The sequence below is a fragment of the Eretmochelys imbricata genome, chromosome 2 (assembly GCF_965152235.1).
Source record: "Eretmochelys imbricata isolate rEreImb1 chromosome 2, rEreImb1.hap1, whole genome shotgun sequence".
NCBI classification, from domain to species: Eukaryota; Metazoa; Chordata; order Testudines; family Cheloniidae; genus Eretmochelys; species Eretmochelys imbricata.
This window is the reverse complement of record NC_135573.1, coordinates 86,850,161-86,862,745: the sequence shown is the minus strand read 5'-3', so window position 1 is coordinate 86,862,745 and position 12,585 is coordinate 86,850,161. Positions and strand designations below refer to the sequence as shown.

Below are 12,585 nucleotides of genomic sequence, written 5' to 3'. Positions count from 1 at the left end.
GAGAATCAGTAACTGCAATGTCCCAAGAAAAGCAAGACGTGATCCTCATCTTTTTTTGGGGGGGGGGGGGGTGGGGAAGGGGAAAGCATAGGAAGTATTTTTTTAAACCAACGTGGAATCCAAAAGTGGATTGAATTTTCTGATGAATTGTCTCACCTAACACGAACCCTTCTAACTGTTCATAGCATGGTAAAAGAGAAGAAGATAGATTTATGTATTGTTTATAAGGGAATATTTTGCTGCTAATCTTGGATAGCAAGTAAACTTGGTCTCTCTCTTTTACAAAAAACTTAATAAGCACTTGCGTTTTCTATTTCTAAACGAGAACACCACAAGTGAATTGCATAAGTTCCCCACGGCAGGAAAGTAATCATAATGCATAATAATAAAGTGATGATTACACGGCAAAGTGATCTGAAAACATCAACAAACTGCCTCACATACTAGCAGGAAACATGACTGCAAAACAAAATCAGCTCAGACAAAACTTAATGGCACAGTACCCGTTATAATCCTTCGTGCTTTACCTGCTGATTGGAGAATGGCTGGAGGAAATCTCTGGCACAAAGCTCTGTTCGATTATTGGTATCCTAGATGGAGTGTAGGAGTGGTAGGCTGTCAGAACCACACTGCCCGAGTCCTTTATCTCCATTATCCCAGGCACATGTCTTCCCTACTGTCTGGTGACAAAGACAACAACCAGCATTTACTCACTTGCTGGATCAAGTGACCCCGTCACAAAAGCAAATGCATGACCTTACACTGTAATAGCCTCTTACTACCATTTGCTGTGAGGAGAACTGTGTAAGTGAGATGGCTCTTTCTCCTGTCAGGACAGCTAAATTAGCATAAATTCAAAACCACCGCCCACAAACAAAACTCTGTGGGGGAAGTATCCCTGTTTCTTAGGAAACCAGAAACCCGAGGTAATCCTACATGGCTCAGGGCAGCTGCTCTGGACAAGTTCTTCTTGGGTTATTTCTTTTTTCGTTTCTTCTCAACTAAGGGCAGACTTATTAGGATTTCTCATACGACAGCAAGGAGCAAAATGAAATGAAATCATTCTTCAGCTAAGCAACGTGGGAATGAAGCAGTGTTTTAAAAGAAAACGTGCCCTAGGAAGGAGAGGGGGAATGCAATTTATAATGCCTACATGAAAGATTCATAAACTAAGTGGACTATTTGTGGCACCTTAGAGACTAACCAATTTATTTGAGCATAAGCGCAAATTGGTTAGTCTCTAAGGTGCCACAAGTCCTCCTTTTCTTTTTGCGAATACAGACTAACACGGCTGTTACTCAAACCTAAATGGACTATGTGTCTGTTTAAATAACCAGGGAAGAATAAACCTGATTTATTTAGGTCAGTTAAATTCTACAAGCTGTCTGCAAAGAGTTGTCTTTACTTTCCACTGAATACGTATTAGACTTTCAACAATCTTTTTAATAGTTGCTGGATGGATAATTAAAAGAGCAGTAGGAAAATAATAAAGATTTTTCCATAAAATTTTACAGAAAAGAGCTATTATTATGGCCCCCCAATTTCACTGATAATGAAGGTTTTGTGAAATGGCAGTTTATCATAAATACATGCACCTGTCTGATATCTCTCATTTTTCAAAATTTGACCTCTCTTGGAATGAAAATTTAAAATGTCTCTATTTACACTCAAAAATAGAATCATGGCTTTATTTTGGAGCAACTACCCCAGAAAACTTCGCAGCTCTTTTGTGAAGCTGAAATGCAATGTGAAAACTCTGATTTCACACAGCCCTAATATTTTATGAAAAATAAAATAAACACTTACTCTTATAGTAATCAGCACCACCAGTTGAATTCAATTGAATGACTCTCTTTGATTTCTAAGTATCATGGGTGAGACCCTCAGCCCTGCGCCTTCTTTTATTTTGTGTAAAAGGGCTGGAGTGGCATGCATGACTGGCTTGAAAAGCCCCAGTTCCAGCTGGGGGAGAATTTGCCCAGTATAGGCACTGCGTAAGACAGCCATAAGAGTGCCTTTTGACTTTGAGGAACCCTGGTGCAGGATTGTTTAAATGACATTGGTGGGCCTCTTCTGCACCCAGAGCAGACAAGGATGGGGATGGCACCTTAATATCCCTGCCCCCTTCCTGCAATGGGCTATGAATTCTGTGCTGTGCTTCTTAGTGGCACAGCATAGAATCTCAACCCAGAAAACCAATGGAGGACCTTGAAAGTAAGCACAGAAACCTTTAACTATCCTGTTTTGAGTCAGATTGAGTGAAAATGCCTCATCCTCTGATAAGAGTGAGTTGTCAAAACATCTCATCCTCTGGTATGAGTGCGTTGTGCTTGTCACAAGTCCTGAGTAGGATGGGTGGGATAAGGTGGCTATAAAGCCACATTTATGCTCCTTGATCTCTGGGCTGTGGAGGGGTATCAACTAGGCTGATTCATGAATGAGCCATATGGATCACTGACTGTACCTTAAGCTGGTATCCCCTAGCAGAACTTTTTGGGAGAGTGTTCATATAATCACTACCTTTTGGGCTCCCAGATTTATCCTGCATAGATTTAGGTTCCCTTGTTGGTACGTGAGGTGAAATTTGCATTTCCTTGTCCCAGCAGGAGTAAATTGAGCCCAGTGTCATAATTTGAAAGGCATCCTCTAAAATTCACTTTGAGATGCTAAAATTGCAGCTGACAGTTGGGAAATACTGAAAGTAGCAGGAGCCAAATGGGAAGCTGTAGTTGAGACAGCATTGGCCCTCTCTGTGGAGACCAGACCTGAGAATTCAAAACTGAAACAGGTTTATTTTACTGACTACAACCCCAGAAAAACTACCCTTACGCCCCTTCCCATCACCCATAGCACTTTGTGTAATTTACATTATGTCTGGATGAAAGTCACCCTATAAATGCAATATACTTGTATTATTATTTCTAGTGCCTTCTGCTTTAGTATATCTGCTTTAAATAAACATTTCATATTTAATAACATTTAATAAAGGAAACAGGATCTTACAGACAACATAAAAAGAAGCACATGTTTAATAAATGGGATTTTCTCCTTGCGCAAAACAAACAGTAGATTTGACTGAGATTTATAGTGTGTTGGTGCACAAGTTAGTCTGTCACTTCTAAGCAAACATCTATTTGGCTTAGGTACAAATAGATATTTGACATATTAATCAGTCAATGCACATTCATAAAACAGAGATAGAAAATGTTTATATCCACGATGGCTCTTGAGGACAGAGGAATATATATTATCAAACCCCCTAAAAACTCTGCTCAGATTTAAAACAACTAAAGATATAAATCAGCCATTAAACAAAGTTTTAACTGATCTAGTAATATGGCAATAATAAAAGAGTACAGTATATAGAGGGCCAAATTCTCCCCTCACTGACAACTCTGCAGACTTTTAAGCAAAGTAAGAGTATAGTTCTGATGCCCACAATTCAAGAAGGATGTTGATAAATAGGAAAGGGTTCAAATAAGAGCCACAAGAATGATTAAAGGATTAGAAAATATGACCTATTGTGATAAATAGATTGAGTTCTTTGAGTCTACGTTGACAAAGAAAAGGTTAAGGGGTGGCTTGATTACAGTCTGTAGGTATCTGCATGGGGAACAAATATTTAATAATTGTCTCTTCAATCTAGCAGCGAAAGGTATAACATAATCCAATGGCTGGAAGTTGAAGCTAGATAAATTCAGACTGGAAATAAGGCGTAAGTTTTTTAATGCTGAGTGTATTTAAGCATTGGAATAATTTACCAAGACTTGTGCTGGCTTCTCCATCACTGAATTTTAAAATCGAGATTGGATGTTTTTCTAAAAGTATGCTCTAGGAATTATTTTGGGGGACGTTCTATGGCCTGTGCTATACAGGAAGTCAGACTAGATAATCAGAATGGTCTCATCTGGCCTTGGAATCTATGAATCCATTGAGTTCTAAAAAAATTAAATCCTGTTTGAATCAAAAACATGATTGTACTCATATAGTAGCAGTGTGATTTAAAAATAGCAATGCTTGCAATCAGTTGTCAGTTGCAAATAATCAATTTTACCACAGAGTTTGCAAATACTCATAGTAATCTTAATTAGGCAAAAGATAAGATTGTGAGGATTTTATTAATGGTGACCACTGTATGACTGGAGTCACAGCAAATCAGAAACTATAGAAATCCTGGAGGCCAGATCCTCATACTGTACATTAACATTGATGGAAGTAAGTCAATTTGCACCAGTTAAGGATCTGGCCTTGAGTTTTAAAATTTATTTTGTTTTTAGGTCAAAATTGACAAACTTGGCTTCCCAGGGAGTCTTCCAATGGGGAAACGACTTCCAGTACTCTGTTTCTTTGAAAATCAAGCCAGTTCGTTATGTGGCTAAATATGGAGTTAGGGGCCCAACATTTGAGAACTTGGCTTGAAAGTGTTGGGACTAAAGTGAAGGCTAGTTCTTATATTTTCACAACCAGTCTGCCCATCTTGAGTCCTTATATGAATGCAACAGTTTGCTCAAGCTGTAAACTTTTGTGCAGCAGTGTCTCTATATAGGTTCTATACATAAAGTACAAGTGCACAGAAGGAAAGTAAAAGCCGTTCAGTAACTGTTAACATGAAATTATGACATCTCCAACAGACTTTTAAAATCTAAATGTATAGGTACTTTTATTTCTTCTGGTCAAAATTCCTTTTAAGCAGAGAACAGACAAAAGAATGTTTATTGTCTAAATTATACTGTAAGCTTCTTGGAGTATGGATCTTGTCCTCATAGATCTGTAAGTCATGGTGATACAATGTTATTATTGCCGTTAATCATATGAATAAGGATGTATTATGGAAAAAATGATATATGTTGCTTATAAAAACTATTCTGCAGCAATTTTTTTCTAAACAGAAATTTCATATAAAGTTTTTCACCGAATAGAATTAGTGCAGGTTTAGGGAGACCTCATTTTCACAAGAGGCTTAATCCTCTTACCTGTAAAGTCAATAAGAGTTTTCCATGGAGTACTGTGGGAAATTTCTATGTAAGGCCCTGATCCTGCAAAGACTTGTACATGTGCTATTTAAGCATGTGGAACAGTCCCATTCAGCACATTTATGAATCTCTGAAGGATCAGGGTCTAGAAAGGAGTACAGATGTGAAAAGTTGTCATTTAAACCACAAACCATGGAAAACTTGCCTCATATTAAGTTTCATTGCTAACTTTCAACTCAGAGCAGCCTTGACAAACAGTTTGCTACATTTTGCAAAACTTTTGGAACAGTTTATGCAAACTTCGGCTAGATTCAGTTTTAATGGGAAACCAGATAACACTCAGCACTTTTAAGTGGTTAAGTCAAAAGAATGAAGGAGGATACACAAATTCAAATCCTAGAATTGGTTCCCCCACATTTCGCCTGTCCTTAAGCCAGCAATGACATATGAAAAAAGTGGTTTTGCTGCATTGCAAAAAAAGTGAAACTTCTGTCATTTGCCTTGAATTTTTCACTAAGATGAAAAGCAGCTTTTGGAGGCAGAAAGTGTCATCCTTATATGTCATACCAAAACAATCTGGTCATTTCAAACAGTCCCATGAGTCTGTTATGGCTTGGAATGCTATTAAGCTATAGCAATGTCCACAGCTCTCTGGTAGGAGTTGAGAACTATGGAAGATAAATGTTCCACCATTCAGTAGTGATACCTGCTGGCTGATTCAGAGAAGCATTAAAATAGCTCTGAACAGAGGTCAGCTGAGTCTTTCTGTCCAGAAAATTGCCAATATGATCTCAGCCTTTTACCCTGAATGAGTATGTTATATAATAGGAAAAGAGAGGTCTTCAGTAAGGTAAGACTAATTTCTGATCCCTTGCTCCCTATTACTGAGGTGTCATGATAAATATATTCGTTTGTCCTGAGAGGGTGAGCAATTGTGCACCTGACTCTGTGTGTATAGGGAAAAGGAGGTGTGGCCACTGCTGGTAGAACACAGCAAAAGTTTCAGAAGCAAAAACCAACCAACGAAACCAGAAGCAAACAAGCTTTACTAATTTTTTTATTTTTGACATTTTTAAATTGAGTTAGAAACAATGGGAAAGAACAGAGCTCGGACTTTACAACTGCTAAAGCAGCGAAGCTATTTATGTGAAGCATTTAGAAGTTAAACATCATAACATCTGGTGATGCTTCAAAGACTTTCAATTAGATTCTAAAATGAAAAACTAATCTTTGTTAAATTATAATGCCACAGTTTTCAGTCCAAGTCCCAACAAGGAACTTAATCAGGCATCATACTTCAGTGAACTCCAACATGGACATATTTTATTTATTGGATAATCATGTACTCTTTTATCTTAAAACAACATCAATAGTTGTAGTTTCATGAATAAAATGAAGTACTTAAAGAGCAAGTTGCAAAGCTGTTTGCTTAGAGACTATTCATGTTTATTTTCTAGGAGTTCAAAAGTTGCTTCTCCTTAGGACATATTAATCTACTCATGTAGCATTGTTCACATATTGACTATATACAGAAAATACTTTAATCTGTCTCCTGGAGCAGGGCTTTCTGTAGGCATAGTTTAAAAAGGGCTTATATCCTTCCATTCATCCATTAAACTCATCTCCTTCAGGCCATTTTGATCTAACTGCTTCATCTGGGACAGCTGACATCACCACTGAATGCTGTGGTTGGTTTTTTTTCTGAAGCAGTAAAATTACCCAGAAGGAGTGGTAGGGTATTCAGCTTGGGGAAAAAAAAAAAAAAACCACTTGTGGGAGAGGTTGGCTTCTCCTCTCAAATATTTCTGAAGCTGAAAATGGGAATCTGGTATAGGACTCTGAAGTTGGAAAGGCAAGACATAGCAAGTAGCTCATACTTATTTTAAAACATACATTTCTATTCATTCTGAAGTCCCCCTCCCCAAAAAAAAGAAACAAAAACAAGATCAGGGTAGGAATTTGTGTACAGCAGGGGAAGGAAAAGTAAAATAGTCAGACAGACATTTTTGCCAAGTTGTAGCCTCAAACATGGGAGAGGTGCCCTTGTCCGGCAACGTGCAGCCCAGGAGCTCTGCAAGAAACTTTGCCATATACAAGCAGGGAGGAAGGGGTCTTTCTAAGATCTTGTCAGGGTGCCAGGTAAATATCCTTTGGCATTTTTGTGACTTAAAATATAGAATAAGAGAGGACCAAATTAACACAAAGACAGTCACGAATGCTGGCGTTGTTGAATTTGTATTTATTTGGGGCTGAATACAGGAGTTCATAGAGTTCATAGAGCCAAAAAGAGAAGAATAAAAGGAAAACAACAGGCCAGATTCTGCTTTTAGTTGCACTAGTGTAAGACTGAGTAATTCCATTCATTGCAATGGACTTACTTCCAGAGTATACTGGTGTAACTTACAACATAACTTAGTCCAATATGCTTTAAATGTGTTGTTTTAAAATAGGCTCTGAACAACTGACAGTAACACAAATGACAGTTAATTAAAGTCTTCTTAGGGCCAGGGACATTTATAAAGTAAAATAAGGAGAGGGTTAGTTTACCATATAGGTGTATCCAAATGCTAACAGCCCTACATATTTATCACTATTTTGTATAATTATCACTATCTTTCATGGTACCAGAATCATCAACAATCAAACATAATGGTCAGGATTGATGAACATGCAGGTGTATATATAATACACTGCATGATGTCAGGGCAGTAATAAAACAAAAATTCAGACTAAAAGAGGATATGTCCCATTTTCTTGTATTAAGCTATGGCCACGTAGTTGTGATGTTATAATTAACCTTTAAATGTTACCATTTTCCAACACCCCACCAAATCAATGCTTAAACAGATTTACAAATATGTTCAGCTAAACATAATAAGTTAAGTCCTTTTACAGGCATTTTGAACTAGAATATATAGTGTTCTGAAGACTGTATGAGTTAGCTATCCATCTGTGGTATTTGTACCTCATCTGTCACTTTGGCAGTGTATTAAGTACCTAATAAAATAGTGAACATGGCAAAAGTGTCAAGAAGAAAGTGTTCTCTCTCTCTCTCTGTCTAGTTACAGGGATGTCTGAATCAACAGAATCAGGATTTATTTTTTAAATTGTTTACAACTGTTATTCCTTGGGGAGGGGTTTATATAAGGTATAGCTTAGACTTCACTCTAAATCTGTCAGGAGTGGGCTCCATCTGATTTCTTCCAACAAGTAGATCCATAGTCAGGGGTCTTGTTGCTCATAAAACTCAGTCCCAAAAGGCTAATAGTCTAACCTGAATCTCTCCTGTTGTATTGGAAAGCTCTACTAGATTGGGCAGTCTCTAATCTATGATTGGACCCTGACCAGGACTTTTAAGTGAACGTGTAACCAGTTAGGGTAGTGGTTGTTTAAGTCAGGAGGAGACAAAAGCATTGACCACTGTGACTAGGTCCTTCACCCAAAAGGAAAGGCCACAAAGTCTCCTGGCCAGTCAAAAACAGAAGACGACATTTCTCACCACTGCTAAAATCTCCATTCCCAGGAGCACTGAAGAGCCCATCGTGATCTGAATCTTCATATAGCTTTGACAATCTGTGGTCTGATGTCCCAAGTCTTGAGTTTCTGAAGGTGTTTCCCAATAAGTTCACTTCTGTCATTCTTAGGCTGAATTTGAGTGAATTACTCCTCGTATGAGGTGGCATCTTGGTGATGATGGTAGCTTCACGGGTGGAGAAGGAGACATACTGTTGAGTGTCATCCACATATTGCTTGCACACAAGTCCGTGGCATCTCACAATCTTTCTGAGACAGCTCTTGTAGATGTCAGAGAGGAGTGAAGAGAAAATTAAGCCTTGTGGTCTCTGCATGATAAGGAACAGGGTGATGAGAAGCAGTTGTCCAAGTCATGACTCTGCACTCTAGCTGATAGGAATGAGTGGATTCAGCTGAGTGCTTCCTCATTCACTCCTACACCTTTCTGTATGCTTGCCGCCATCAGCATACAGTCACTGGTGTTGAAAGCTGAAGAGAAATCTAGCCACGCTCCCACAATAGAGGTTTGTTTTCTTAATCCAAATGTCTGTTTTAAAGAAAACCATAACTTGGATCAGACTTGATGAAAATTTTGGGGAAGTTATATGGCCTGTCCTAGACAGGAGTTCAGCCTAGAGGATCACATGGTCCCTTCTGGCCTCAGACACTATGGATTTTTGAAAATTGGCACAGGCTTGACAAAAGGCCTGTGAACTTTCGTGCATCTTATCTGGGTTATGGGGTTGTAACAGAACTGCAAATGAAGTGAGATTTAGAATGCAAGTTTCTTATAACCCATGTGTATAATCCCTACACCAAAGGTTCTTCCAACATCTAATATTCCTATTTTCATAATGCCAATTTCGTACCATGTCAATATAACATTCCAGGGCATTTGCTAATGAATCAAACTTAGTTCTGTTGCAAGTGCAACTGGATTTCTGCTGGCTTAAATCAGGTCTGAAGATGGCCCATTAAAAGCATGAAGTAAAATTTGTGTGAATACAAAACTATAATTTGATCTGCAAAGTTTGTTAATTATGTAAACTAAATTCAGCAGTTTATATGGGCTACAAATGACAAGAGGAGAATGCTCTCAAATTAAATACTGAACAGCTTCAATATACCTATACAAATTACTGTGGTTGCTCTCTAATAAACAGAGCATACTATGGTTGCTCTCTAATATATAGAGCATTCAAAGCACTGAAATATTATAACAACAACAACAACAACAAAAACAATAAAATAATTTTCACTTTTGCCGCACCATTTATTCAACAATTTCCAAGTGCTTTACAATATTGTTGAATTAAGCCTCTCAACACATTTGTGAAATAGGGAAGCTTTATTAACCCCATTTTAGAGATGAAGAAATTTAGGAACAAAGAAGTTAAATGACATTCCCCAAGAAAACACAGGAAATCTGTGGCACAGCCAGAGAGAGACCCCATGCTGCCTGACTCACAGTCCTGTGCTCTAACCACAAGACTTTTTCAGGAAACAGATGAATTATATGCTGTTGGCAGTGGGCAAGATTTTTTTGTAAGAGATGAAGGGGCGAATACATTGTCTGACCTACAATAGACTGTAAATATAAATGACAAATCTTCATTTCACATAGCTATTGATCATTCTGCTCTCTGCACACTATGCGTGCTAGTATTGACGGAAGGTTTAGGGACGAGGAGAAAAAGTGCTGCTTAATAATTGGCAAGCCACACAGGCTTTTTCATTGGAAACAAATACATGTGACGTATCTTTGCTAAGCAGACATATGTTTCCAGGTTAGCTCAAAGACACAGTGCTGAACCCTGTTAACTGAAATACCTTAACAAACACTAAAAATAACCTTTGCCACAGCTCCAGCTGGATGGCTGCCTCACAACCATGGGTTAAACATGTAATGATAGACTGATAGCAGAAAGTTCAGCAGTGGATGGTATCATTGAATCATAGGCTTGGGAGTCTGAGAGGAACATTACCAATTTGTCTGGAAGAGGTCAAGCAGAAGGCATTGCTTTTATGCCAGTTAGTGCCAGGAATTTTGCTTCAGACTGGATAGATACATCAATGTCTGGGGGCATTGGAAATTCACTGTTAAAATTTGCACTGCCTTGCATATTGCCGATAGAAAATTATGCTGTTCTAAGGATGAATCTGCCAATTATGCAACTGTAACTCTCTAACCCTTATAACACTATTCAAAAATCTGCTCTTCGGCTATTACAAAGACATTTTTGCTAGTAAATGTGTCAATCTTTTCTCTATTTGTTTAATTTTCTTTTGTTTTTCCTCACATTCTCTTTGTCTTTAGGCTCAGTGGATTAAAATCATCCTTGGTACGTAACTCCACTGAGGCAAAATAAGGTCACACGAAGGATTAATTTCTTCAGTTTCCTCATATTAATCTATCAGTGGATACTTCCCATAATGAAGATGCCAAATCTCCAGGTGACTCATTTTTGTCTTGGGACATTAGGAGAAAGAGGTGTAAGTGACTGCCTTAGCATATAACAATGGATCCATATAACAGCATTAGTTGTTTGGCTTCATTGATAGCTTTGGTTGCAGTAAATATATGCCTTGATGAGTAACCACATGATCTTATTGGAAATCTCTTGCATCTCCTTACTTTATCCCTTTTTTTCTACTTTCAACTTTTGTGTCATGTCTGACTATAGACTGCAATCTCTTCAGGATACTGACTGTGTCTAATTGTTTCTGTGAATCGCCTAACACACTTCTGGGTGCTCAAAATCAACCACAGCAATAGCATTAACAATTATAATAATAATTATAATTGACTGGCATGGAGAGGAAATATGAGTGGGATTATGGAATTGGGGGCTGCATGGCTAGACTTCCTGATCCAATAGGATTGTTTACTAAAGTACTTGGGTTAGGATTGCCAACTTTGGTTGGACAAATTCCTGGAGATTTCATCACATAACATAATCTTTAATTAAAGATTAATCTTTAATTCTTGGAGACTCCAGGACAATCCTGGAGGCTTGGCAACCCTGACTTGGGTGTACCACAGAGTTTTAGATAATGGGCACAGATACAGTCAACTACAAAAATATTTAGCACTGTAACAGAGCCAGCCACCTCCTGACCACCCCTTTGTGGCCGGGGGTACCTTTCTAGTGCCCTGCCTCTGTTTTCCCCTTCTTTAGGGCTCCTTAAACTCCACACCGTCTCTTCCATCCAATCACAGCTTTTCTTGGGGGTCTGTTTTTTTATTCAATTAACAACTTTCCAGAAAAACAGATACACAAAAAATCTTCCACCCAGTCCTAAGTTGGGCACAGCTGCTCCTCCCTTAGGTTCTGTCCCTTCCTTTCTCTCTGAGCAGCTGGAGGAGATGCAAGGGCTGGCCTGACTTTCTTTGCCTTCACCCAAAGGAAGAACAAGACTTTCCACCAGGTCTTCTTACCCATCATGAACTCTGTTCCCTCTTTCCCTATAGTTTCACTCTGTTCCTCCTTCTAGCTCTGCCCTCACTGAAACGCCCTCCGACCCTTTATAGCCGAGGCGCAACTCCACCCTTTTAATTGGCTCAACTCAGAGCGCCTGCTCTGGCCCAAGGAAGCTGGACTTATTTTAGTCACAGGGGCCAGGCACCTTGTGACAAGCACTACCAGTATCTAGGAAAGGAGGATGAGAAAAATCAGCGACATCAACAAGCTGTATATCCCTTATTAAACTCTGTACAAACCCTGCTGACAGGAGTGACTGTGTATGGGTACAACACTTTTAAGGACTGGAACATTCTGGGAAGGTACAGCTCCAACCATTTGTCACTGGAGTACTGGAGAATGAAATGGGCCTGGATGTAGCTTATCAACAAGGATCCTCTCACTGTGGTAACTAATTTATTTTTGTTGTTACTATACTTTTCTTGTTACTATTTTGATCCAACGAGTCATTGTAGTTAAATAGAAAGATATAACTGGCTTCTGTGATCTGGGGTCATAACATTTTTACTAACCCCATATATTTCAAAGGTCATCAACAGTAACCAGCATTAGAACTTTGGTACTCGGATTCTGTAAATGGGTCTACCTGTCATTTTGCCCTGGCATTCAGAAAGGAC

At 38.6% G+C, this 12,585-nt stretch overlaps 1 protein-coding gene across 1 annotated transcript in view; it reads right to left on the bottom strand.

Annotated features, from left to right (window-relative positions):
• ARHGAP28 (Rho GTPase activating protein 28) overlaps positions 1-652 on the bottom strand; it is an 88,147-nt gene extending 87,495 nt beyond the window's left edge. The window contains exon 1 of the mRNA XM_077809058.1: positions 528-652. Within this exon, the coding sequence (XP_077665184.1) occupies positions 528-652 (125 nt within the window). The remainder of the gene's footprint in view (positions 1-527) is intronic.
• Between the last annotated feature and the right edge of the window lie 11,933 nt (positions 653-12,585).